Source organism: Juglans microcarpa x Juglans regia, chromosome 5S (assembly GCF_004785595.1).
Source record: "Juglans microcarpa x Juglans regia isolate MS1-56 chromosome 5S, Jm3101_v1.0, whole genome shotgun sequence".
In the NCBI taxonomy this organism is placed as follows: domain Eukaryota; kingdom Viridiplantae; phylum Streptophyta; class Magnoliopsida; order Fagales; family Juglandaceae; genus Juglans; species Juglans microcarpa x Juglans regia.
Window position 1 is genome coordinate 618,497 of NC_054603.1, and position 27,393 is coordinate 645,889.

Genomic DNA, 27,393 nt, shown 5'->3' on the forward strand with positions numbered 1-27,393 from the left:
ATTCTTTATCTTTATATTCCTATAAAAGGATGTCTGGAGAATCATTCGTACAATACAAAACTTCGAAATGAATAATGTTAAATTCTTTAATCACTATTGTTATATTGCAATCTTTCAATTCTTTGCTAGTACTTCTTATTGCGGATACTAGAATACTGCTCTCATCGTCATTACAATATTTCCTTTGCAGCAAACCATTGATCAAAGAGAATAAAATTGTATAATTACCGACTTGAAAGAGAATATGCAGTACCATGTAAAGAGAAAAGGTATAACTTAGGTCAAGCAATGAATGCTGAAGCTTTTGGGTGCGAAAATAATGATCAATGCGTTAAACAAGATCTCATTTACAAACATTTTGGTTGCCTGGATTGTACTGCAGGACAATTATCTGCTAATTTTATGGAGAACCACGACGGAAAGAATGAAAATACACGAGATGAGAAAGAAAAATAATTCTGTCCTATTTAAGCAATTCTGAGACCAGAGCATGAGTTAACTGAAGCTGGGTTATCTTCTTTGGAAGTTGAGGAACTTGATGCCGTAGGCAAATGCAAAGAAGAAGAGGAGAACCCAGCCAAGATGAGCCACGGCAACGGCTGGAAGGAAGTCATAATCAAAACCCAAGCTTTCTTCAAGGAATAGCTTCAACGGTACCTCACCAACTCCAGGTACCTCAAGGACGGAGTCTTTGTCACCCACTTGAGAGGTCACAAGGCCATATAGTGTCCATGCCACTGGAGAAGCCCAGTAGTACCACCTCCACCAAATAGGGATTTGCTGCAATGGCAATGTGTAGGTAACCGTGAGTTCCATACGCAGAGAGAGATTCGAAGTTCCGTGAAAAGTAGTGCAGTATGCAATATATATTGGGTTTGAAAAACATACCGTCCTGGGAATGAGAAAACCAGAGAACAAGTTCCAGAAACTGAGGAAGAATGACATACAAATCGCAGCAATTTGATGTCCCGGTGTCAGTGCAACAATCATCATTCCATAGAGTGTGAAGTAGACAAAGCACATGAATATGTAGTAGTAGAACCACAAGAATTTGTCTGCCTTCCACTCAAATCCGATCATGGAGTAAAGAAGAAGAGTGTAAGCAATAGTTTGAGCTGCAACATAAATTGCCTCAATGGACACCTGCATAATTTCAACAGATTTTTGGTCAGAGTATGAAATAATAGAGTTTCATTGCTTGAACCATATCTTTAAAGAACATAGTTTTCTTTACTGCAAGATATTCTGTGGTGTCAGTTTAGAATTACAGTCCGATCGGAAAAGAGACGAACTGAATTAAAGTTACCTGAGCAAATGCATAAGGCAGTGGAGAATACATTCCAGCTGCTCTTTCACGGTAGAAAACAGTTCTTTCAATGGCCACAACTGACTGCACTGAAGATGCATTGGTGGCTCCAAGGAAAAGCACAGCAGCATACAAGGCTCCCAAAAGATTCATCAGATCTTGTTGTTTGGACCTGTTTTACAAAATAATCAGAGTTGTCGATGTCTGATACTATAAAAACTTGGATAAACCAGGGGTGCTCCTAGCATTTGAATATATCAATTTTCTGACCTCCGGTTCATATTTCATGCACCCTTCCAAAGGATGGAAGTCTAAATAATTAAATATATAACAACAAAATGACTTACATCTTGCCTCCTTTGTTCCAGAAGATGAGACCAAATAATGCACCAATGACTATTGTCATCAAGAACCGGATGGCATTGTACTGAGGATTTCTCCAATAAGACCAATGTTGTTTCCAGAAACAAGCTTTGCACTGAACAGGGAAAGGTTGGGAGTATTCGGATGGGAAGTAGAGGTCCTTAGAGCCTGGTGTTGGAGTACTTAGCTCTTTGATGAGTTCCTGATTCCTCCTGAAAGAGTGTCAAGAGAGGAATCAGAATCATAAAATTTAAAATCCCAGGAAAATCAGAAAGCAATAATTAATTATCAAAATAACTCATTATAACTCACTGGTAAAGCGAGGAGTTGGCATAAACTTCAGCAAAATCCACATCAAGTTGAGCCTCGACTGCAGGAGCACTGACTTCAAGCATCCATGTAGCAGGATTATAACCATCCTTGATCTTAGTGACCCGGGGACAGCCTGTCATAGTTTATAGATATTAGCCACAGGCTAGCAAACACTTGTCAGCCAACTCTAAAGAGGTATTATAATCGGTTATTGCATGTCTCGTGAAATGAAGGTCAGTGATTCGAATGCCCCATCCTCATTCTCCTCCCTTTGAAACCACTCACTCATCCGAAAAATAATATACATACATACATACATACATACATATATATATATATATATATATATATATATTAAACTTCCTAGTTATACCACCCAGATTCCTGAAGCCAAGACTGTTAGGAATTCGTGGAAGTGGAAATGAAGAGCTTATATATAGGCATCAGACATGCCGACTAACTCTATCACTTGATTATTAGCGTAAAAAAACATATAGAGCACATGAAACAGATACCTCAAAATATTCTACTAGCTGGTGAGAATGGCGACCCAGAGGTCCAGCATAAATTACTTGTCCTCCTCTTTTCATCAGCAATAGCTGCAACAAGCAGTGTCAAAGTTGAAAATATATTACATCATGGATGCATGAAGAAATAAATAACTTTTAACGACAACGTGAAGAAATGGGGGGCAGTACCTCATCAAAAGCTTCAAAAATGTCTATGCTAGGCTGGTGGATTGTGCATACAACAGTTCTCCCAGTATCAACTGTATTTCTCACTGTACGCATAACAATAGCAGCAGCTCTGGCATCCAGACCAGATGTGGGTTCATCCATGAAGATGATAGAAGGATTAGCAACCAGCTCAACAGCTATTGTTAGCCTCTTCCTTTGTTCTGTTGAAAGACCATCTACTCCAGGAAGGCCGACTAGAGCATCTCTTAGTGATTTAAGCTCAACCAACTCCATAACTTCTTCCACAAACATCTATACCACATATAGAAAATTCTTTTTTAAGAATTGAAGAAAGCACTCCAAACTTGGATCCTTTTTCTTTTGGGTAAGCAAACTTGGATCCTTAAACAATAGGATTCCAAATTTCTGGTGATTAGAAAAGAAAAATGATTGTGCATAAAGGTCTAAAAAGAGATTGATGCTACCTAGACAACCATGCAACATACCTTTCTTGTTTGTGTCTTTACATCTGAAGAGAGACGAAGCCAAGCTGAATATAGGAGAGATTCGTAGACAGTAACATGCGGTGAATGAATGTCGTTCTGTTCACAGTAACCACTGACCCGGGCAAATGTTGATTGGTTCTTAGGATAACCGGATATGGTAATGGTTCCTTCAATGTAGCCACCGGTCTTTCTTCCTGCTAACACATCCATAAGGGTTGTCTTCCCAGCACCACTGACACCCACAAGTGCCGTCAATATCCCTGGTCTGAAAGCACCACTAACATCCCGTAACAATTGAAGACGATCTTCTTCAACCCCTTGAGTCTTCATTTCCTGGTATGAAAGACCAATCTTTTACATCACTGTTTGGAGAAAAAGTAATTTTGATAGGAATGAAAAGAATTTCAAAAATATTAGAGAAAACTTGAATCAATATTTTCAGAGCATGAAATGATTAAAAATGAGGGACTTACAGCAGGCATATCCACGTAGTAATTGACATGGTTAAATGCAAGTGAAAGGGGTTGGAAGGGTAAAACCATTCCTCTTCTTTGGGCATCATCTGAAGCACCAACAATTTCTGAAGAGCCTCTCACAGCCATATCAATACCTGTAATGTTTCACAATAGGTCAGGCGTATAAAAAAAGATAACGTCACTTATCCATCAAAATAAACATGTAAGCTTTTTTCTCCTGAAGATTTTGCAGTGCCGTATAAAAAAGATAACGTCACTTATCCATCAAAATAAACATGTAAGCTTTTTTCTCCTGAAGATTTTGCAGTGCCGTATAAAAAAAGATAACGTCACTTATCCATCAAAATAAACATGTAAGCTTTTTTCTCCTGAAGATTTTGCAGTGCCCTGGAAGTTCATTTCTTATGCCAATCAGATTTTCCGTTACCTAACAACCTTTATGTATTTTGCTTTCTTCTCAAATATGTCTTGGGCATAAATAAAGGCCTTTTTTTTTCTTGAACTTTCTTCCTCTTAGGGGACGAGATGGATAATTGGCACAGGTGGTAAATTCCTCAAAGTTCGAAATATTGTTCTATTCCAACAAATAACAAAAGAGTCAATGTAAAATCCTTGGCCTAATCTTGGCTCTTGTTGGGTTACCCCAATGCTATCTGGTTTTCTCCAGTTCAAACGTTATGTTAATGCATTTAACCCTACCAGCTCTCTTGCTCAAAGTTATTACAACTACTCGCATAGCAAACTGTATTTTGCACAGAGAGGTGGTGAAATGTTAAAACTGGTACAAGTACTTTAAGATCTCTCTCTCTCATTGACATAGAATTAACGATTAGTTATGTTATGAGCTAACTTTGACCGAATTCCAGCCGAAGCTGTGGAATAAGGGAATCATGTAGTAGAAGGGGAAAGGTAAAGGATTAAACCTTCTGTTCTATGCTGTCTAGCAGATGTGTTGTTATTCTTCCTGCTATTATCTTCATTCACGACGACAGCTTTTGAATCACCCAAAGCTGAAATCATTTACCACAAAAGGCTTTGTCAACTCCAAAGTTTCATTTTTACAAATGAAACAGCGAGTAGAAATGGGATGAGATAACTTACGATTTAGGAAAGTCAATGCTGCAATAAATAACACGTTGAAGAGAAGAGAAAATCCAAAAAGTGCTCCGATACAAATCCAAAACCAATACTCCTCAGTAAAGAAGCCTCTGGACCTGAGCAGGACTTTTCCAACGGTAGTTGCATTGATATGGGGGTCTGTATTGGGCTGCAACAGAGAAAAATTTTGATATGATTTTCACATGATGTCTAAAATGCCTAATTCTAGCGTATATTTTCATATTCATGTATGAAATGTAGATGCAATTCGGAAATCAACAAGTTAAGACAATTAAACAACGAAAATATCTTACCGCACTCCATCTTTCATCAAGAAACTCATTCATAACTATGGCATTCTGTCCATACATCATAGGAGAAATATAATAGCCCCATATCATCCATGGCTCAATGTCATCTGCAGGCACACAAGGAAATGAAGATTCAAATTTGCCATCATGTAAATTAACACTTGCAGTACACTGACAGCTAGACTGGAAGAGATGAATTACTTTTGGCAACAATGAACCCTCCGAGCACAAAAACCATTAGCAAGGTGAAGGTGCCCAGTGTATTTGCAACAACTTGTGTTCTCCCGAGTGCAGCAATGAACCGAAAGAGGGACAATGCCATTTGATGTATGCCAAAGAATGCCAAGAACTGTCGGAAGAACCTAAAGCAATAAAGGAAGAGATGGGTCGATGAAAAAACCAAAGTGAATATACATGAGTTTGAAGAAAAAAATTCCAACATCTAGTAAGTGCCAAGTGGGGAATCAATTTCCCATAGAGAAGAAATTAAAAACGTATTTACCTGCTAGCAGACGGAGCAAATCCAATCGTATAGTATGTAAGAATGATCCATATTGCTGATTCCATGAACGATAGAGGGATCCTGAGGACCCAAATGGGTAAGCCAAAAGCCCATGCAGGATAGAACAAGAAATCCCTCTGTTTATAGAAGACAGGAAGCCTGAAAACAGTCATTGCCAGCTCTGCCATCCCGTTGAACATCACGTTAATCAGACTGAAGAACAGTGCTCCAAAAAACTTTCCTCCATTTGTTACAGTTCCCACTGGCATTTCTGTCCTAAGGAACACTGTAAAGGCAATTATGGACATGATTGTTATCTGGGTAGTCTTGAATATGTACACAAAAGAATTACGCTTCATTAGCAGCCACTCCCTTGAAAAGCAAGCCTTGAATAGTTCCCAGTTTGAAATACCATATTTCTCTGTGACCAATGCAGCTGGGTGGGTGCTAGATCTGTCATAAGGAACACTAAGATCAGCTGCAAGCTGTTGGCCAATGTGGAAAGAGCCAAAGGCCTGCACAAAATCAGGAATTGAGATGTATCTGTAAGGTTGGTTCTTCTTGAACCAATATTGTTCTTGATCCTTCTTGGACGTTACTTCTTGCAAGAAGTCAGCGACCCCTTTCCTTTCTGGGCATTTGAATCCCATGTACTCAAAGAATTCAAGGACATTTTCTTTTGGACCTTGGTAGACTACCTGACCTTCTGAAAGAAGGATGATATCATCAAAAAGATCAAATGTCTCTGGTGCTGGCTGTAGAAGGGAAATGACCATGGTCACTTCCATAATGTGAACCATTTGCCTCATGAACTTGCATATCTGGAAAGTGGTAGAACTGTCTAACCCGGTCGATATTTCATCCATAAAAAGAGCCTTTGCTGGTCCAACCAACATCTCCCCTGCACCCAGTGATAATAAAACAATCAATCGGATTGGTATTGATGTTATGGACAACAATACTTTGATTATTCCGATTTGGATCAATATGTAGTCTTATATCAGCAACAGGTACATGAACTGGATCTGTGTATAAGAATAAGAACTCCATTTCCATCATAAACAACTTAGCATTGCCAAGAAAAACATACCAGTTGTCACACGCTTCTTCTGCCCACCTGAGATACCTCTCCTCATCTCATCTCCAACCATAATATTGGCACAGATATCCAATCCAAGTATCTGTTAAAGATTCTTAAGAAGTCAGCTATCTTAAATTGGATTCTTAAATGAATAAAAACAAAAATAGATGTGGCAACATGAGAGAGAGACTGCGGACCTTAAGAATATAATCCGTTACCAAACTAGTTTTTTGGCCTGACATAGCTGTGGCCTTCATGAATGCATCAATCTCGGGATCTGGCTTAATTCCCGCTTCTTTCTCTCTTCTTGAGAGTTCTACCAACATTTCATATCTTGTGCCAACCCTAGACAACGTCCAGAGAAATCCAGTGTCTCTCTCACCGTCATTTCTCCATGGTGAAGATCATGCTGACTGATATACGCACAAGTCCTTTGAGGAATAAATTCTTTCAATTCATGACCACAGTAGGTGACTCTCCCAGATTCCTGTATCGAGTTCAAGTTAATTTCTACGTTGAAAAAATATTCTTGAATACAGAGGATTTATGCAAACTGAGATACATATAAAAATAGCGCGAGAATCGGAAAGAACACAAACCCTTAGATCCTTGTCAAGTTTCCCAGCAAGTGCAAGCAACAATGTTGTTTTCCCTGCGCCTGGAGGACCCAGAAGTAGAGTCATCCTGGAATCACCAGATCAGTTTATAAGAGCAATCAACTTCTATCTTTAACTAACACTAGCTATTAACAAAAAAGGTGGGGAGAATATTTGGCATGAAATTTATTTTCGAAAGGCTACTTTTACCAGATTCAAAGCAGGCAAGATCAGTTTACTGTTAATTTTTCCATCATGGCTGTTTGCTTTATATCCACAAATATTATCTTGGCAAGTTCACTCCCATATCATATTTGAAAAAACAGAGAGAGAGAGAGAGAGAGAGCTGACATCAACTGCCATTTCAAAAAGATACCTTGATGGTTTGACGATTCCACTAACATCCTGAAGTATCTGGATTTTTCTTTTCTTAGATGGAGCAAGGTGGACTAACCCGAGGATACTCTGTTGTCACCATTACAAGTTGAAAATAAAATCGGAAACAATTATCGGCAAAAGCTTGGTCAAAGTGTTTAACAAACTGAATAAAGAGGTTGAATTACGAAATTGGTAAAAAAAACTCTTTCTCCTGTAAGAAGTCTACCCAAGAACAACCGGAGAAAAAGGCAGAGAGCAATAACACGATTAATACCTCTGTTTTACATTATACCACAAAAATCTAAACCCAACCAAGAAAAGAAAAGTTCAATTTTAGAAATAAAAAAACAAAGAAAATCGAAAATATACCTCAATTGTGTTCAAGGTGACATTAAGAAGAGTGGGAAGCGCTCGGCTTCCAACATACACATCCCCCTCCACCGATAAATGCTCATACCGAACTTCAATTCTAGGAATCTCAATCCCCACCCTGCCAGAACTCCAAGCCAAACCCACCAAATTAGACCTTAATTAAACCTTGAACCAAACAAACGAAAAAAAAAAAAAGAGTTCGAACCTGTCAGTCCTGTCCCTGAGTCTCCTAAGGAACTTCTCGTTGTCGTCCTCCGCAACCTTGAGTATGCTCTCCATTAACTGCTTCTTGTCCTGGATCCCAAGATGGGCGACGTCCACCTCATTCTGCACAACTCTCCCATTGTCAAGGACCTGCCTGAGCATCCCCTTCCTTAGCCGATCGTAGGTCGGTAGCCGCTCAATGGCAGCCCATCGAAGCTCCTCCTCGTCGCTCTCCTGCCGCCAGCTCCGGTTGAACACGTCCGGCGGCGGGGCCCACACCTCCCGGAAGCTGGCAGACTTCCAGCTCCTCCGGCTGCTCGTTGACCGGGCTAGATCGTCTCCCGCCAAAGCCGACGCCATTACGCGAGCGATCTACTGTCGTCACCCTAAAGCTAAGCTTATTGTCCGAGGGGGATTTACAATACGTATATAGTCGATCACACCAACTATACGAGCGAGTGTAGACAATAGCGTTTATGTTTGTTTTATTCGGGTTTTTTCTGAAATCTTTGTTCGTTCAGAAGTACTGGATCTATTGTGTGCCGAACCAAACTCCCCGACTACGCCGACGATCGTGAAATATTTTTGTCTTAATTCTTAGAGCCTCACTTGCTAATGAAATTAACTGGCTCCCCTATCCATGCACGAAACCTCTCTCTCTCTCTCTCTCTCTCTCTCTCTCTCTCTCTTTCCGAAGCTATTTCAGAGTTGCTTTTTTTCTGGAGAAAGTGGTGGAAGAAAGACGGAAATGGTGGATGGAAGGGTGGTGGAGGAAAAACTATGGCGAGAAAGGAAGGAGTGGAGGAGGGTGATTTTATAAAGGAACTCGAAAAATCAACGCATCGAGCTCGGGGTCAACGCAGAGATGAGGTCAATAACTTTATGGAGCGCGCGCTGCTGGGTGGCTCTGTCTCTCTTCTCTCTCAGTTTGAATCCATGCAACACAACGCAAGCTTCTGTGTATCTGTCACTCTCTGCCTCAAAGCAAGCTTTGCGGCTCGTCGGTTAAACCGCGTGAGACCACATCATTAATTTCATGCCTCGAACAAGACAATAAATTATATTTTTAAAAAATAATTTCATTTATTAAAATAAACTTTTTGGCTGATATATTTCTTAATGGTAAGTATAAGTTTTTAAGTTTTTTTTTTTAAAAAAAAAAAAAAAAAGTGGATTCCATAAAAAAATAATTAATTATTTTATAAAATTTTACTACTCATCATTCCACACACAAGTAATCACATATTTTCTTTTAATATGACTTATTTTTTATAAAAAATTTACAGTAAATTTTAATATATCATTATTTATTTCTAAAGGAGTGTTGAGTTTAATCATTACATTTGGACAAACTAGAATTTTTCCTGTCCAAATATCTTCTAGAATGTATTTCTAGAAAGATCGTCATGTGTGTTTAATATTGGTCACTGTCGGCGTTGAAAATACGCTGCCAACACGGAACACATCTGCATCATTGGCTCAACTCAATCAATCGCGCTCTGATCCTATTACCATATATTGTCAGACTCTTGAAAGAGCCACCAAGCCAATGGATAAAAAATACATGGTCCCGCTGTTTTTTTTTTCTTCTCTATTTTTTTTTTTCAAATATTATTCATATCGTGTTTTACGCGTATGAATAAATTTATACCGATAGTGCCACAATGTAAACTATTTGAAGTTCACGATAATGTTCCGATATGATTATACGGTAGCAATTCTATCGAGATTCCTAAGAAAGTGGTCCTAGACCAAGCCATGTCACTGCCCTTGACATGCTAAGACAGCCCCACAACCAGCCTACATATGTGTTATAACCCATGCCTTAACATGTATGAGAGGTCCCGTGAGGCTATTGGCCGTGTGTTGCCCAGCATGTGCATATCCATGCACATACCTGGCGAGGCTAGTGACCACGCACAACCCAACACGCAACCTAGCAGGCGCACGTCCATGCGCCTGCCCATGCGCGCACCCCTGCAAGCACCCCAACAGTAGCAGCTAGTGAGGTTAGTGGCATGCACTCACAAGCATGCCATCCAACGCACGATGCCAGCCCATGCTCTGCAGGCAAGGCCAGTGGCATGCCCATCAGGCATGCCATCCAGCATATGGCTCTAGCCCATGCCTTGCAGCACCAACGCCTAAGCCACCTGCCTGGGCCATACAGAGTTAACGCCCAGGCCACCTCCTGGGCCATGCAGCACGCACGCATGGTGTACTGCCTAGACCAACAATAGGCCTGGCATGGCACCACGTCGTGCACACCAGCAGGCCCATGCATGGCACCTTGTCATGCCCACCAGCAGACCATGTCGTGCACCATACCAAGCCTTGAACCAGACCAACCCAACCATGAGCCATGAACTAGCCTAGCTCACCCATGGGCCAATGCATGCCACAGGCCATTTTGGCCCTTACAACCTATGTTATTGCTTTTCTTTTCTTTTGATTTAATTATTTCTCAATGGATCTTTTGAGGGTTTCCACCTTGGTAATCTTTATAAATATGACCCTTAAACTTTTCTTTTACATCTTTTGACAAATTCCTTTTGGACGACTTTGTTCTTGAGATCATCTTTTTTGGTGCTTAGCACTTGGGCTCATTAGAGTGCAATCTGTGAATCCCTAAGGAGAGAATCACACTTTACAATTCGTGAATAAGTGTGATCCAAGTTATCAATCTTATGAGTATTATTCAGTTCATCTCTTGTCTTCCATTATTTCTCCATTGATCTTATTATTTTATGTGCATTGTTCTTACATTGTTCATATAATATTCTTGTGTGTTCTCGCCTATCAAACACCATTCATGCTCATTCATTCATTTGATTTTTACCACATACACAATTCAACCACCATTGTGTTTGCCCTAATCCACTTTCCATAATTAGCCTTGCCTCCATCCTTCATAAAACCCTAGTCGAATTCCTCAAGCTCTATAAGGAAATTCCTATCATTTAGGATTCATTGTTTCCCTCCAAATCAAATCTCTTGATTTAAGGAATTGATAATCACCTTCAATTTCCTTAAATCTCTCTACTCTTAAGATACCTCAAGTCAATCCCAATCTATCCACTTTAGCCAAAACTGAATCCACCACTTTCCTAAATAGATTTCTACTACTTAAGAATCTTTCCTTAATTCTCTCCAAACCATCCAACCCTAATCCAAACCCTCAATCTCGGCAACCCTAATTGTCTTGCATCCGAAAACCTAATTCATCATCCTAAAGGCGGCAACCCTAGTCGCCTATCACCTAAAACTCTAACCTCACCTCACTCATCTAACTCTAGCCCATCATTTTGGAGCCACATCCAAGAACAAACCCTAGATGTGCCCATCGCATTGCAATCACCATACACTTTGTCCCTCCATTGCCACGGAAGTTGAGTACCAAGCAAGTTGGCAAGTTCTATTCGGTCACCATCATCATCAATGTGAGCTTGTGGTCCTTAATGTTTATGGAAAAAACGGAGGTCCCTAACAGGTTCATACGTCCATTGCAGCGAGTGGAAAATAAGTGCAAGGAAAATAAAGAGAGATGAACACTAAAATTTACGTGGTTCGGCAATATGCCCACTTCCACGGGAGTTTAGGGAGGGTAGTCTCCACTATAATATATTTATTTACAATTACTCATAGATCATTATATCTCACTGTACAGATAAGGTTGAAGCTCTTCCTCAATATATTTCCATCGATTCCCCATTGATCCGTGTTCATCCGTCCGTCCTAAAACTCGAGCTCGAAGCTCGAATGGAGCGGGAGATGGACTCAACCGCGTAAAGCGCAAGCGTGGTGCTCGCAAGAGTCTAATGACTCGATTTTATTGCGTTCCTATTTCCTTAGCTTTTCTTTCTACTCCTATTTCCTCAGTTTTTGTTTCTGCTTCTATTTCCTCACTTTTCTTTATGCTCCTATTTCCTTTTCTTTCTACTCATATTTTCCTTTCTTTATGTTCCTATTTCCTCAGTTTGAGCTGGGCCTAGTAATGCTTCTCGAGGGTGGAGCTCGAATGGGGCAGGAGATGGACTCGACCATGTAAAGCGCAAGTGCAGAGCTCGAATGGTGCGTGAGATGAACTTAATCGCATAAAGCGCGAGTGAGGAGCTTGCGAGAGTTTAGTGACTCGATTTTATTGATGGAGATTTTGTTTGATGGAGATTTTCCTGATGAGGATTCTATCACTGTCAATGCATCGCAAGCAGCAATTTTGCACGAAGTTCGGCAAGTCATTGGGACTTGCGTTGTGAATAGCTGTTAGCAGGTCAAAGCTGGTGGCTTGGTTCCTATGCTGTATACTTCGTGGCAGATCTAGAGACAGGGCTTGTTTGCACGAAGCTCGGCAAGTCACTGAGACTTGCGTTGTGAATAGCTATTAGCAGGTCAAATTTAGTGGTTTTGTTACTTTGCTTTATACTTCGTGGCCGATCTAGAGACTGAGCTTGTTTACACTAAACTCAGCAAGTCACTGGGACTTGTATTGTGAATAGCTGTTAGCAGGTCAGAGCTGGTGGTTTGGTTCCTCTGCTTTATACTTTGTGGCCGATATAAAGACCATGCTTGTTTGCACAAAACTCAGCAGGTCACTGGGACTTGCATCGTGAATAGCTATTAGCAAGTCAGAGCTAGTGGCTCGGGCAAAGTTGGCACACCAGAAAGCAGCTTTAATTAATGAGGACGGCGTTAATGATTGTTCGGGCCCGTTCACCTTCTACATGACTAGGTCAGAGATCTTCTTTTAAAAAAAAAAAATCTTTGAATTCTCAACCCACGAGTGTGTTAAAAATTTACGAAATACTGTAAAGGGGAAAAATCTCTTACATTGGGCCAAGAGCAGGGCCTAGGTTATAACCTAGATATGAGGTCTAGATTGAACCAAGCTGGAGACATGGGCCGAATTAAGGCTCAGGTGCACGATATGGGCTAAGACAGACAATAAAACTTAGGTCAAGGCTCGGGTATGATCCTATTCACAACGGGAAGTAAGACAGGAAATGCAAGCAAGGCTTAAGAGGGAAGAAACCTAGCACTCAGTACCCGATGAAAAGACTTGCGACGGTTTACACCCAGCATTAAAGAGAAAGCATGTCGCATTCAATGCGGCCCAGAGCATAAGGCATGCCCGCAGAGCATATGGCATGCCGCATTCAATACGGCCCAAGGCCCGAGCAATACACAACCACCCTAAGCACGTCATAGCTCGGCGAAGTGACACCATAGGAGTAGCTCGGTGAATCGGCAGCACAAGCATATTATCTCTTGCTATGCAACACCCCATTATCATGGAGATAAGGTCGGTAACTATAAATAAGACACTACCAGTAGCAAACAAGATAATCTATCACTATCACCATACACTCTTATCTTGACTACTATTCATCATCTCCTTCACCAATCACTGACTTAAGAATTGGAGGATCAACGGATCCTAAGATTCCCCCTTTGGTTACTGTGCAGGTGATCGCTTATCCACTACCTGCATGAAATTGTCCAGGCCGTGAAACATGATTCAAACAAATATGAGCAGGTGTCTTTGGTGAGGTTGTGCACCATATGTACTGCATTATATATCACATGTGTGTGATCGAGAAGGTATTGTCGTCTGATCATGTCGAGGGTGTATCAAGAATCCCTCCACTCATATATTTACTCGTATAAACAACATAAATATACGTTGTACAATCATCACTGATTAAACAAACAGTTAAAGTCAATACATTTGGGCTCTCACAAATATTTTTGGATTCAATCATTTAGCTAGCCACTTAAACAATATGATCACTACTACATATTCTTATATTTTCTTGTTGATAATGCCGTGTTTCAAAAGTCTAGTATATTAATCAGTATCTCTTTATGTGGAAACGCAGACAGTATAAACTCGAAGCAATAAGAATAATATTTTATTTTTTGATATCATTATCGACATTAAAAATCTTGGAGATTAATTAGACTTTCAATTGGATTGACTAATTTGCAGCTTATCACGAATTAATGATCTCCTACTAATATATATCTCATATATCTCATATATATATATATATTGTATGGTGGTTTTTGGCATGGGTGTCTATAAAGAAAAGCTCGCCAATTTGGAACATCCAATTAAAAATAAGATTAAACGACCCGACCATGATCATCATGTTCTACATTCAACGTACATTCATTCAATTAATTTGACGCAGTATACATGATCAGTAGCTAGTCATTACAATGATCTTTTAGTTTAAACAAAACTTTATTGGCACTCTTCGTGTTATATTTAAAAAAGTAAAACACTTGCAATAATATTCGCAACATTTTCTTGACTCAATCCCGCCACTTGGGTGGTGTATGTAATTTAGTTATTTATTGATTACTGAAAGGATTAATTAGTTGTCGTATTTCCCTTAAAATAAAAAATAAAAAAATAGTTGTCGTATTTGCATATTATATGAAGTGATCGGCTCCAGTTGGCCGCAGAGTTCGCGCGGTGATCTACGTATATTCCAATATTTATTTTATTTATATTTTTTCATTTAATAATGCCACAATGAGTTGACTCAGTTGAGTACTGACTACTGGGGGTTGGCTGGCTGGCTAGCTCGCTCGACTTCAACTTCAACTTCAACTTCAACTTCAACCTTGGTTTAAAAAAAAAACTTCAACTTCAACCTCGATCGATGAGTACCGAGAGGAGTAATTAATAATAGAAAAGCTATACTTCAGCATATCATTTAATAATATAGAAATGGATATATAATTGATTATCTATATCAGGTCCTATCCTAGGCTGCATTAGTCGACAACCATATACTATATTTTAGAATAATTTATCGGATTATATAAAAAAAAATGATATTTACAGTTATAAAGTATTCAAATGTCGCATATTTTTTTTAAAAAAAATTAAGTAAATATAAAATTTAAGTAAAAAATATTTTAGAATAATTTATCAGATTATATAAAGAAATGATATTTACAGTTATAAAGTGTTCAAATGTCGCATATTCTTTTTTAAAAAATTAAGTAAATATAAAATTTAAGTAAAAAGTTAATTTTATAATTGTAAACCCCACTCTTTTGAGTGTGTGGCTCTTATACAACTCATAAATATATCTAATATTACTCAATTGTAAAATAGTGTCAACTATAAGTACTGCATCTTGTACATACCTACTTCAAGTGGTCTAAATTGATTATTAGCTCTTGCGCATATATGGTACTTAATTTCAGTACCAGAGCACCAATAAAAACATTATAGATATAAAAGAATTCAACAAACAGATTTCACACACTGATGCGACATACTACTAATGTATCACGTCTTCCTTTTTCTTTTTTCTTTTTTTTCTTCTCTCTCTTTCTCCTACCTCTCCTCGTATCTCTCCCTTCCTCCCCCTTTCCCTCTCTCTTTCCCAACCCCTCTCCATCCCCTCAACCCAATTGAGAGAAGAGAGAGAGAGAGATCTCGTATCTATTGGTGAGGGGAGGTAGTAGCGACGATGATGACAAAGGTGGGGGTGAAGGGTGACGACAATGAGTGGCGAGGAAGGTAAGGGGTGCGGCAACGACATCAATGAAGGGCGAGGCAAGTTTGGCGGCGACATTAGTGAGGGGTGGGGAAAAGAGGAGAAGGGGAGAGGCAAGAAAAGAAGAGAGAGAGAGAGAGAGAGAGGACGTGGTACACTGACAGTGTATCCCATCAATGTGTGGACCTTTTATGAGCTTTCTTTATATGTCTAGCAGCTCTATAGTATCAAATAATCAAAATGCTATTATATATATGTGTGTGTGTGTGTGGAAGGCATGAAAAAGGCGTGAAAATAATCACAAGAAAAAAGACTATACATGCATGCGTGACACATGCTAGTGGGTAGTAAGCAACAAATACGTACGTAAGAAGAAGGACATAACAAATTCAAGGATCCTCTTAACAATCTCCTTTGATGGTGAATCAAATGGTTAATAGTAAAAATATCAAGTTAGTGTGTAAAATATATCTTTTATATTGTTGATATAGAAAAATTTAATTTGTAATAAAAAATTATTTTTATTTTATTTTTTATAAATCAAATATTATCGTATCATTAAAATAAGGAAAATGATAGAGTTACAATTTTACTACTACTCATTTACTACTTTTTTATATTTGATTTTTTTTTTAAATTTTACTTAATAGTTAAAAAAGTGACTATTAGTAAAATTATATTTTTTTTTAATTTTTTCTTAATGATTAAGGATGTTAAAAAAATAAAAAATAAAAAATAAAAAATTTGAAATGAATTATTAGTAATAAATAAATACAAATAAAGTAGTAATCCTTAAAATAAATTATGTACTTTACCTTCCAAGATCATTTTATTTTTCCTTTATTTTTTTAATTGCTTACGAGGTAAAACGTGGTAGTTCCGAGAAGATCGCGGATTCGCAACGCACCCCAACGAGCACCGGATCCACAATATATTATTTGGCCAAGGGGTGGATTCATGATAGAAAGGTCAAATAATTTTGCTCAACTTCCAAAAAGGTGTCAAATAATTGATTCAATGTACTGCCTCTTAAGTCAAAACATACTCGTGAAGCCGAATTAGATAGTAGTTGGATCTCGTCTTTTAAGTTAGCGGGCCGTCTAGACCTTGAAAGGAGTTGATTTTTTTTTTTTTAATAAATAATAATAAATTGAGATGATAGAATAAATTTTTTAAAATTTATTTAAAATTAATTTAGATGTATTTAAAAGTTAATATGAGTTTAAATGTATTCATGAGAATTTTAAAAAAAAAATATGAATTCTGCGAATAAAGAGGTATTGAGTTAAAAAAAATTTCGAGTCCTACGTGTAAATAGGTTTTTAATTGAAATGAATTTAGTGATTTAAGAGTTGAGTATTTAGATGTTAAATTCAGCTTAAAATTAGACTGAATTGAGTTGATCTTAGTTCAATCCAAATTCTAAACGAGGCATGTGGATCTGTTTACCTTTTTTTTCAATTAAAAAAAAATAGCTAGTTAAGAAATTACCATGTATTTTTTATATTGATAGATAACAAAAATGTTAAGGGATTTATATAAAGGATTATTTGTCAAATTAAAAAAACAACTTAGATAGATCCTAAGTATCCCAATACGACCAAAATTTCATAATATTAACCGTATGGGGTATATAAAATTTTGATATAAATTTCGGTGTCCCACATTGTGCCTGCAACTCAGTAGATGGGGTGGTACATGCAGAAACCATTACGCGCTGGTTCACTTTTATAAAAAAAAAAATTATTTTATTTTATCTAATTATTATAATTTTTTTAAAAATTTTACATAAAATAAAATATACACTTCAAATTTTTTTAAATTTTTTTAAAAAAATAATATTAAAAAAATATATTTTAATAATATTTTATTAAACTTTTAATTTTTATTTCAACTCATCTACAAAAAAAAAAAAAAAAAAAAAAAAAAAAAAAAAACTTTAGACGTTAATGTCTCATTTAATGGATTAAAGTTTTCTACAGTGTTATGTCTTTATATTTTTATTACTTATTTATGTAAAGATGGATTTAATATATATAAACTTTATAATATTAATTAATCTTAAGATTGCCGAAATTATTTATATCTCTTTAGATTATAAAAATGTTTATAATAATAAATTTTTAAGGAATCTTTTCACGATTTGGATAAAGAGATAAAATGATTTTAAATAAAAATTAAATAAAATATTATTTTTTAATATTATTATTATTTTAAAATTAAAAAAAATTATATTAATGTGATAAAATAATATAACTTTTAATGAATCTTTTCACGATTTGGACTCATGCAAGCCTTCGTAACTATTATGTTTTAAAAAAATTTAGAATTATAAAAATAGTTTTTTCAAAATGATGATTTTTTTTAATTTTCATTCATTAATGAGACTGCACACGCAATCCTCTGCTCAAAACTTCAAATATAATTCCTCTATTTTTTTTTAATTTAAACGCATTCAAATTTCTTTTTTTTCTTTAAAAAAGAGAGAATATTTTATCAAGTAGTAGTTATATAATAGTTGGGTGTTGGTTATGATTAGCAGTCGCACCGCACGCAATGATTAACGTCATTCTAAAGAATTAAACCATATCCATAGTCAAAGATATCTCACATACACTGAAGTAGGACAGAACCAAAACCCATATGAACATCAAGATCATGGGAATTCAACCCATAAAAGAAAATAAAACGTTCCATGTCAAAAATAAGGTGACACGATACAGACGTCACTTTCTCTGTTTTAATGGGACAGACAATAAATAGGATTGAGCACTCAAAACTATTTAGCTACTAAAAATAATGAAGGGTCCCCCAAATATCGCGCTATAAAGCAATAAAATCCAACCTCATCTTCTTCATAATTCCAACTTAGACCAAAGCATCAAGCAATATATTAAATATACCCACCTAGAAAAGAAATATTCAAATATGTTGGTCCTCTATATAAATATATTACATTTGAAGTAAATAGGTGAAGAAGCCTTGACTTTTAAGGTTGAATTGAATTTGAGGCTTCTCTTCCAACTGAAAGAAAGATGGGGTACAAGGTGTGATTTAATAAGTCCAGTCCAATATTGACCAGGCCCGGATTTCTTTTCTGCGGGTTTTTTGCTACTTGTAACCCACCCATTAAACTTCTGGTCAGTGAGTAGGCGGACGATTGAGTCCACACTCCCCCACACTGACCTCATGCATTTGGTTTTTTTTGTAACCTCATGTATAATTTAATGGATCAGATTCCTCTCTTTTACCAACAAATGCATAGGACGAAGGGCATAATCAGACAGAAATTATAAAAAGTTGTGTTGTTGTTTTCCCTTCTAAGTTTGAAGCACTATAATTGGAAAATGAATAATACTACGTATAGTCGTAGAGTTTACAAACGTCGTATAGTCACTTTAAAAAATAATAAGATTCACTATTAAAAAATTAATTTTTTTCATATAAATCCTGTATATATTTATTTTTTTCTGAGTGATTGCGCAGCACTTGAGTGCCGGCGCTTGCGCACTCAAGCGCCGCGCAATCACGACTGCAACGATATTTTCTCTTGAAAAAAGGACAAACCACTTTATGTTTTTTTTTTTTTTTAATCTTCAATTTTATTATATTTAATCACAATGGTTGATGAGGCGCATTTTATGTATTTTTCCATTTTAGTTATTAATATAGGCAATCGCTATAAAATGTGAAACACAAATGATTTTTACAGTCATAGAATCCGTAAATGATGCGCACTCATTTTTAAAAAAAATAAAATAAATATAAGACTTACATAAAAAAATTAATTTTTTAATAATAAATTTCACTACTTTTTTTAAAATAAATGTATTACATTTACACAACACATAACTATATTTAATATTACTCAAAATAAAAAGACTCTTAAAATGCACTACACAGACGAGTGTGATTAGAGATGATAATTAATGTACGATAAGAATTAAGATGGATGAATAAGTCAAACAACTAATAATGCTGAAATAAGGAAAACTTATATTTCTATTTGAAGTTTCTACCTAACATTACTCTAAGAAGTCGATGCCCTAACTTTCCCACTTATATTTTGTCTCTCAGTAAAACTATACCTCAATTTGGATGTTTATAGACCTTGCAGTAGTGGCAATCGCTGGTGTACTTCCGCTAACACCAATGGCAATTGGACTTTGATTGGTAATAATTACCTCCCCTCAATAATAAATGCTCCTTTATTTTTACTTTTAGAAAGTACTATTTTCCATGTAAAAAACTGTTAAATTAACACGACAAAGTTATAATAATCATCACAGCTCAAATGTCACATACAAACTCATAAAGAGATGGCTGTCACCTCACCCATCCTAACTGATAATATCTAAAGAACAAATTTAACTAGTCGACCGCAACAGACTATAGCAAACATTAAGGTTTCATTGTACTTTATAACAAATTTAAAACTTGAGCACAATAAGCAGCATCTAACAATCGATGGTGGGAAACATCGTACTCGATGTAACTCGAAACTTTAAGAAAGATTTTCGATTCATGCTCTAAACTCTCAAGCTATGTTTGGTTAATTCTCAAAACAAATACCAAATACAGACACTGTGCTACCAGTTGCCTTGGGCCAGCTTCAGAATGATTACCAAGAAGAGACTTTACACATTGCCGAAACCGGGAATCTTGTCATTCTTGGAAGGCCAGCAGAATCAATCCCCACTTGCACAGCCCTTACAACCACAATGGACACACTCAATCACCTTCTCCTCTCTCAGATGCTGTGGCACCCGGCACACACAAGTGGTAGCAAAATTGTGATCCCGTGGTTGAATGCACCTCAAGCAGCAGAGACGTTCATAACCTGGCTGCAATTTAAACAGAATTCTGAACTTCAAATAGGCAAATTAATGTAGAAACTTGCGAGGAACCAATGATATCATTTATAGTAGTTCCATAGATAAATAGACAGGAAAATATTCATGCTTTCATGGCATATTCCTTGGTTTTCCAAAGAAGTTGTATACAGTGACATTTCATGTCAAACCATTTCCCCAATTATGACACTAATTTGAATGAATCAAGTATTTTTTCCTTATACCCCAAACGCTAACATCAAGATTTATTTCTTTTTTTGATAAGTAAATCCTGATGATGATGATGCTAACATCAGGATCTATAATATGATTTTAAACATCTTGCACGTGTTTTTTCCCTGAAATCAAGTTCATGCTTATACTCTTCTACTATGTGAATTACGTGTTTATGAACTACTGCTTGAGAATTAGAGAATTAGAGACTATGCCTTTTTCCATTTCGCAATTAGAGCCTGGTCAGCATAGCCTTGATCCAAACAGAACTCGTACAATTCCTTGGATATTTCCTTCCTCCGGTGGTAAAGGTCAAAAATGTAGCGACTCTTCTGGTGTGCTATTTTAAAAATAGGCCATAACGTTTCACATTTTCTCTTACCATCATGTGGATCATTCTCAGCTGATCAAAGAATAATGACTGTTAGTTTCACTGCGTTCAGTGAACTATGTGAGAATGAATAAAATAAAATAAAAGCCGTGCCAACTATGCATTAGATGGGAAGACGCTAACCTTCTCTCATCTTTGCTTGCAGTTCGCGAAGAGTAGGCTCAATTAATTCCCAGCCCTCTGGGTATTTAACACGGTTTGTTTTCACCTTTGGCATTCTTCTACCTGCCAAAGTGCAGACCACGATTAATACCTAAATTGATACAAACTGCCCGATCTTCCCCCACTAATTCCTTAAATACATCTACCATTTTAACATGAATTCACAAGGAATAATGTAAAATATATCCAACAAGAATGCAATACTATAAAATTGTTTATATACACAAGCATGAGCATATGTTTGAATGTCCAACACAAACTCAAACCCAATAATGGGTAATGCTTCATCTCCACACAAAATAGGTCCAGTATTTTCTATATTATTATATAATGTTTTAAAATCATACTCAATGATAAATGTACTCAAGTAGCATTACTAGTTTACTTCATCTCCACACAACAAGAGGGTGTCCAAAATACAACGTAGTACAGCATACTAAATTTCTATGACATGAAGCAGATAAAGCCCTTGTCCAGTGACCACCACCAAATTACCTTAACTATCCTCAGAGCATTTCATAATCAAAGTTGGTAGATGTAAAATAGAACTTTAATCGAATGTAAGACTTTGCCATCTAATGTACATTTTCCAAGCATATTGTTAGGAAGACAAACACACCCAAGGCCTTGATACTTCAACCCAAAAGTCAAAAGAATATCAATCGTTCACTCTTGTTTTTTTTTTTTTTTGATAAGTATCAACCACTCACTCTTGTTACTACCACATGATGCGCTACCTGACCATTCAAAACCCGTAGTTACCCTCACACGACAATCTCAGCCCCATCAAATACTATATAATATTTATCACCTTTGCGGACGGAGATGGGCACAGTAGCATATATTGTGAAGTAGATCTATCCCTAATCCAGAGACACCCAGAATAGGATTTTTCATATAGTTCTCATGCTTTGCTTCGGCGCAGAAGCGAAACATACAACAACTCAAAAGCCATATTAAAGGCATGTCCTTCATAGTCAAAACGTAAAAGAATTAACACGCGCGCGTGCGCGCACATACACAAACACGAGAGAAATTCCCCATTAAGGATTAAAAGTCATATAACAAAACTAAGAAAAATTCTTGAAATTGCACGGTCTCTTAAAATACACCCAATTTTCTGACTCCCATTGCCTGAAACATGAATCCCACACCAACCATACCCCTAAAAACCCGATTTCAATGGTATTCAGAACAAAATACAGAGACCATAATGAGCTCAAAACTTCAGAGTCCCAGAAGTACGATTCTTACAATGGAAAAAAAAAATAAACACCCAAAAGCCAAAACTCAACATACCTCCGAGTCTTTAATCAGTAAGAAATTTTGAGATTCGAGGTTCAGAAGCTTAACTCTGCTGCAAAACTGCAAGAATTAGCTGGACGTAGGGTGTAAGAAACTTTAAAGCACGATAATACATAGATATATAAATATACATATACCGGGAGAGAGACGAATTCCCGGCGAGAGAGCGAGCAGTGATATCAGATATGTATGTTTGTGTTTTTCACTCGCTGCAACAAAACCTTGATAAAGCTCTAGCAGGCGACGCCCTCATATATGGTACAGTGGAGGTGGGCAGCTGGACCTGACCGGCTTAGATCCGTGCCAACATTAGGAACAAATATTCAGCATCGGCCCATGAATACAATATCAAGAATAAAAATAAAGAAAAACAGATCGGGCCCATCAGGAATCATATCTCTCAACCGTTAAAAGGATGATTGGGCTCCGACTCTTTTAACTCTGAAATTCTGAATCAAGTCGAAGTTGGAATAGGGTTGTACTTATTAAGATTATAATATAAATAATTAAATATATATTTTTAATTTAAATATTTAAAATAAATAATCATTTTATATAATATCAGAATAAATGTCTTAAATTTCAACTCTTTATTCTACACTCTATCTTATTTAATTAAATATTTTATACATGTTGATCTAAAACAATGATCGATGAACTAAGGATCATAATACTCATTTAGCACGTGAGTTATGATCTAAAATAATAGGCATCGTTTCATTTTCCACGTGGACGTTCTTGAGCGATTTCTGCGCCAAGTCTCTTACGGATATCATTTTCCATCCTCAAGTTATCAGAAGATATGGAAAATAAAATAAACCGAAAAATTAAGTTAAGAAAGAGGCTGCCTCAAAACTCTCGAGTGCAGTCTCTAATGGCAAGAACAAAAACTAAATTCGAAGAAGGTGGACACTCCATGCGAAGCTTGAACGTGATGGTTCCATAATTCCATTGTCTTCATCCGAATAATGTTGATTATTTTACGTACACTTTCATAGTTTTGCTTCAAAGTACCGGCACTTTCCAGCCCCCTCCAATATCATGGAATTAAACAGTGAGATGTGTAAAAAGGCTCAAACGTCAACATGTGGAGCCCTTTTCTTGTTAGTTAATATTTTGGTAATTTTCTCTTCGTCTTCATCATAATCAATCATGTCACAATGTTATCTGTATACTTATGTGGTTTGTGAGGGGAAAAAAATACACTAGGCTATAAATTAGGTCCGGTCCAGCCCATCCAGATATCACTAAGGACAAAATAGGGAGATAAAAGAGGTATAAGAACTGTAAATGTCAGGAGGGATCAAGGAGAGTAAGTTAGACATGCCAAGGAGAGAAGTCATATCATGGCAGGGAGCTTCAGAGCAGGCAAAAAAGGAATTTGACACACGCAACAAATGAGTACATATATAAAGCATACAGCTAGATAAAAATAAATAGAATAATGAACGACTTCTACTTCTCGAGATGAGGGGGGGAACGAGCTCTCTCTTAATAAGATATTTTTCTTTAAGTAACCCCAAAAGGAAGACATCACCCTCAATAAGAAGAGTTTCAACCTTCTCTATGCAGTGAGATATGAGGATCCATGAGTGATTGTAAACTGATATATTATATTTAAAACTTCCCTCCCCAAACCCTGTGGACGTAGGCATATTGTCGAACTATGTAAATTTTGTGCCGTCTCTTTTTACTTTCACAACATTTATTTTCTATTCATTGTCATTAACGTACGACCCACTACCGTACAGTCGAACCAGAACACTACTAGGGACTTCAAATAATTCACATCGCGACACCAGGATTGTAGATTTGACCATACCTGCGAAACACGACATCAACATGGTACTTAATAACTATTGGAAAGTTCTTAAAGGTTAGATCAGCGCCATAATTAGATCATATTCATGAAATAAAAGAATCATTTTTTATTCAAATAACAAGAGTATTTTAGAAAGTACCTGTGTCTTCCCTGTTTTCTCCCATCCCAACTTATGAAGCTGAAGATTTTTTTTCCCTTTATTTACTCTTCCAAAACCCATTAATCATGCAAGGAAGGCACGTGGATAGCACCCTTTGTGCAATGTGTTTTGTCCCCGTTCCTTGGCATCAACGACGCCATACGAAGAAATCTACAGTGTCTGTACGCACGTGCAGCAGCAATTCTTATACCTATTTAAAAATAACTGCGTGAGTGTCGTTTATCCAAAGATCAGATCTGCATAATTATTCGGTTAATCCCAGAATCAGGAAAGGGAAATAAACTAACATGTTAAAAAATAGAACATTTTGTATTGTTTTTCCCCTTCAAAATGGACGGTGGTTGTTTGTCTTCTTCCGTTGGCACACGTCCACGTCGTCATCAAATTACCAAGAAAAAACCCAAAAAATGGTTGCATTTTTTAAGTTTATAAACATTATAGTAACGTGAGAAGTCAGGTGGACCTACATACTCAACATTAGACATGCAGTTTACAATATCCCATGAGTCACATTTGCATTGGATTCTTTAACAACCAAGTCGGATCTACTTATTTAGATATACTTAACGTGAGAATCGATGAAATTAGCCAATGAAGATGGACAAGAGAAAACAAGAAGAATGGATTCGGCTCCTCCCTCCCTCTTTTTGTCTGGCCAACGTTGAAATTGTCTATAGTGTTTTTTTTCTGTTATTTCACTGTTTTTCATCCATAACACCAAGAAGTGCTGATCTACTGCCTACTAGCCTCTTACGATCACCACATGCCATACCAGTAGACTCTCCAGCTATCGATATGTCAAAAGGTTGAAGAAAACTGCTCAAAAAAACCACGCATGAGCCTCACGCACAGCCACGTTAGTGGGCATTTGCGGGTGTCACGCATGGCACTACTAAGATTGGTGGCTTTGGATCTCTCAGATCTGATCACTGCTTTTTTCCTAAAATGGCGCGTGATCCACAAGTGCCATGTGGCGCTCTCGACCCCACGTGTTATTTTTGTGGAGTTCGTGATACCGAGATGTTGACCACACAGATCACTCATCCCAACGACCAATGCTCAAAGTGTGTACAATATGCAATAAGTGTACAAAATAATATTCGCAACGGAGAAATGAAAAGGTCTTTCTTTATTAAGTACTAGAATTTGTTCAAAAATAGTAAAATAACTTTACAAGGATTATACAATCATCCGACAGATAAATTGAAGACAGGAAATAACATAAGAGAAACAAATCTCATAATGCTGAACAATATCTCAGCAATTCAGCGACCTCCGGTAGAGCTGATTCCTCGGGTTTATACTTGGGCTCTGTGTCAAACTCTACGGCACCATAAGACGGAACTGTAGGGTAAAATACCACAATGAGATTATGACATCTCAACAAGTAATTAATCAAAACAATATCCAGGAGATTTAAAACATATTAATAAATTTACGCGTCCCCATACGGACAATATTACAGAAAACGAAACCACATTCTTTTTTTCAAAAATACCCTTTTAATACTCACGCCTAAAATCCCATTTTGACCCAATCATAACCATTATTTTATTATGCATGCACCACGATCTCCCATATGGATCGTCCCGCACGCTCTGGCTCTCATCATCACACCACAGGTAACGTCCGTGCATGAGACTTCGTAACGAGCGATGCTCAGTTTCGCGCCGAGTTCGTACATAGCCAAGCATCCTCTAACCTCGCCAACCAAAAGGACACGAAATCGGTACAAGAGCGTTACCATCTCATCCGTTCCTATCGTCGTTCTGTGACAACTCAGGGGACGTCACGTCAGTCTGTTACGCTCCCGAGTGACCAGAGGAGCTCCACCGAGATAATGCTCTATCTCGGCTTGGGGTCGTGATACAAACACATCCACATATTCAGTCACTATCCAAACAGACATCATGATATCACATCACAATTTATTAAAGACGATAAATATGCATTACAACAGTTTATTGGAATACATTTAAATAACTCATTTACAATTTCTCAATAATTACAAAAATATAGTTTACAACCAACTACGCGCGTAATCCCGTCCTCCAATCCGGCCCAAGGCCCAATTCCAACAACTCGAATTAATAAATATAACCCAACACTTTAACGACCTAATGCCCAATTCCAATAGACCAACAAATCAACAGTTTACAAATGAAAATTATAACAATTATTTATTAAAACTGGAAAATTGCATACACACGAAGATGAGAAAAAATCTGGAATATCGTGCGAAAGAGACGTTGCTCAAGGTGGCGGCACAACAGCGGCACACGGCGGAGTAGTGCCAAAAATGGGTTTTATCTTACGGGTTGGCTAACTTTTACAAGTTGATAAACACGGTAGCTCACGGGGATGGTCAAAGAACCAAGGGAAAAACACTACAACCATTATACAACCTCTCGGATTCACCAACAAAACTCAAAATACCACAAGATGCGAAAGGCTTAAGCGAGAGAGAGAAGATGAGGATTTCAGAAGATTTTATTTGAGGAAATCCGTGGACTATAAATAGACCAAGAACGACAATGACAGGTGCCCGTGTGTCACACGGGTAGAAAAAGAGAAAACGGACGTGAAAGCCGTGGAGAAGATAAGCGATTTCGTGCGGACGAATGGCGCGACAGCTGACAGCGCAACACGGAACTCACTACCGGTCGACACGGAGCTGCTCACGGTGGAAGGAGGTGGCCACGTGGAGCGATGGCTTGCCAGCAAGCCTTCGGTGCTCATGCCGAGTGACACTGAAAAGAACAATGAAAGGATGAGGTGGAAAGTAAGG

The 27,393-nt window shown here is 37.4% G+C and overlaps 2 protein-coding genes and 1 pseudogene across 5 annotated transcripts in view; all 3 read right to left on the reverse strand.

The window, feature by feature from the left end:
- The window catches only part of LOC121268567 (1,4-alpha-glucan-branching enzyme 2-2, chloroplastic/amyloplastic-like), a 61,174-nt gene extending 45,314 nt beyond the window's left edge, over nt 1–15,860 (reverse strand). Inside the window, exon 1 of the mRNA XM_041172889.1 lies at nt 15,825–15,860. The gene's annotated coding sequence lies outside the window, so the exon portion shown is untranslated. The remainder of the gene's footprint in view (nt 1–15,824) is intronic.
- Nucleotides 266–8,997, reverse strand: LOC121268570 (annotated as a pseudogene).
- Nucleotides 15,861–19,956: 4,096 nt separating the features above from the next.
- Nucleotides 19,957–22,904, reverse strand: LOC121268571 (protein BUD31 homolog 2-like). 4 transcript variants are annotated; one of them, XM_041172894.1, is made up of 5 exons: nt 22,761–22,904; nt 22,618–22,675; nt 21,280–21,381; nt 20,981–21,168; nt 19,957–20,543 (listed from the first exon to the last, which is right to left on the reverse strand). In XM_041172894.1, the coding sequence occupies exons 3-5, from the start codon at nt 21,371–21,373 to the stop codon at nt 20,388–20,390; spliced, it is 438 nt and encodes a 145-aa protein (XP_041028828.1). In that variant the 5' UTR covers nt 21,374–21,381; nt 22,618–22,675; nt 22,761–22,904; the 3' UTR covers nt 19,957–20,387. The 4 variants fall into 4 exon arrangements, with proteins under 4 accessions (XP_041028828.1, XP_041028829.1, XP_041028830.1 ...); XM_041172895.1 differs by having other exon boundaries at nt 22,618–22,672; nt 22,761–22,883; XM_041172896.1 differs by having other exon boundaries at nt 22,618–22,680; nt 22,764–22,857.
- Between the last annotated feature and the right edge of the window lie 4,489 nt (nt 22,905–27,393).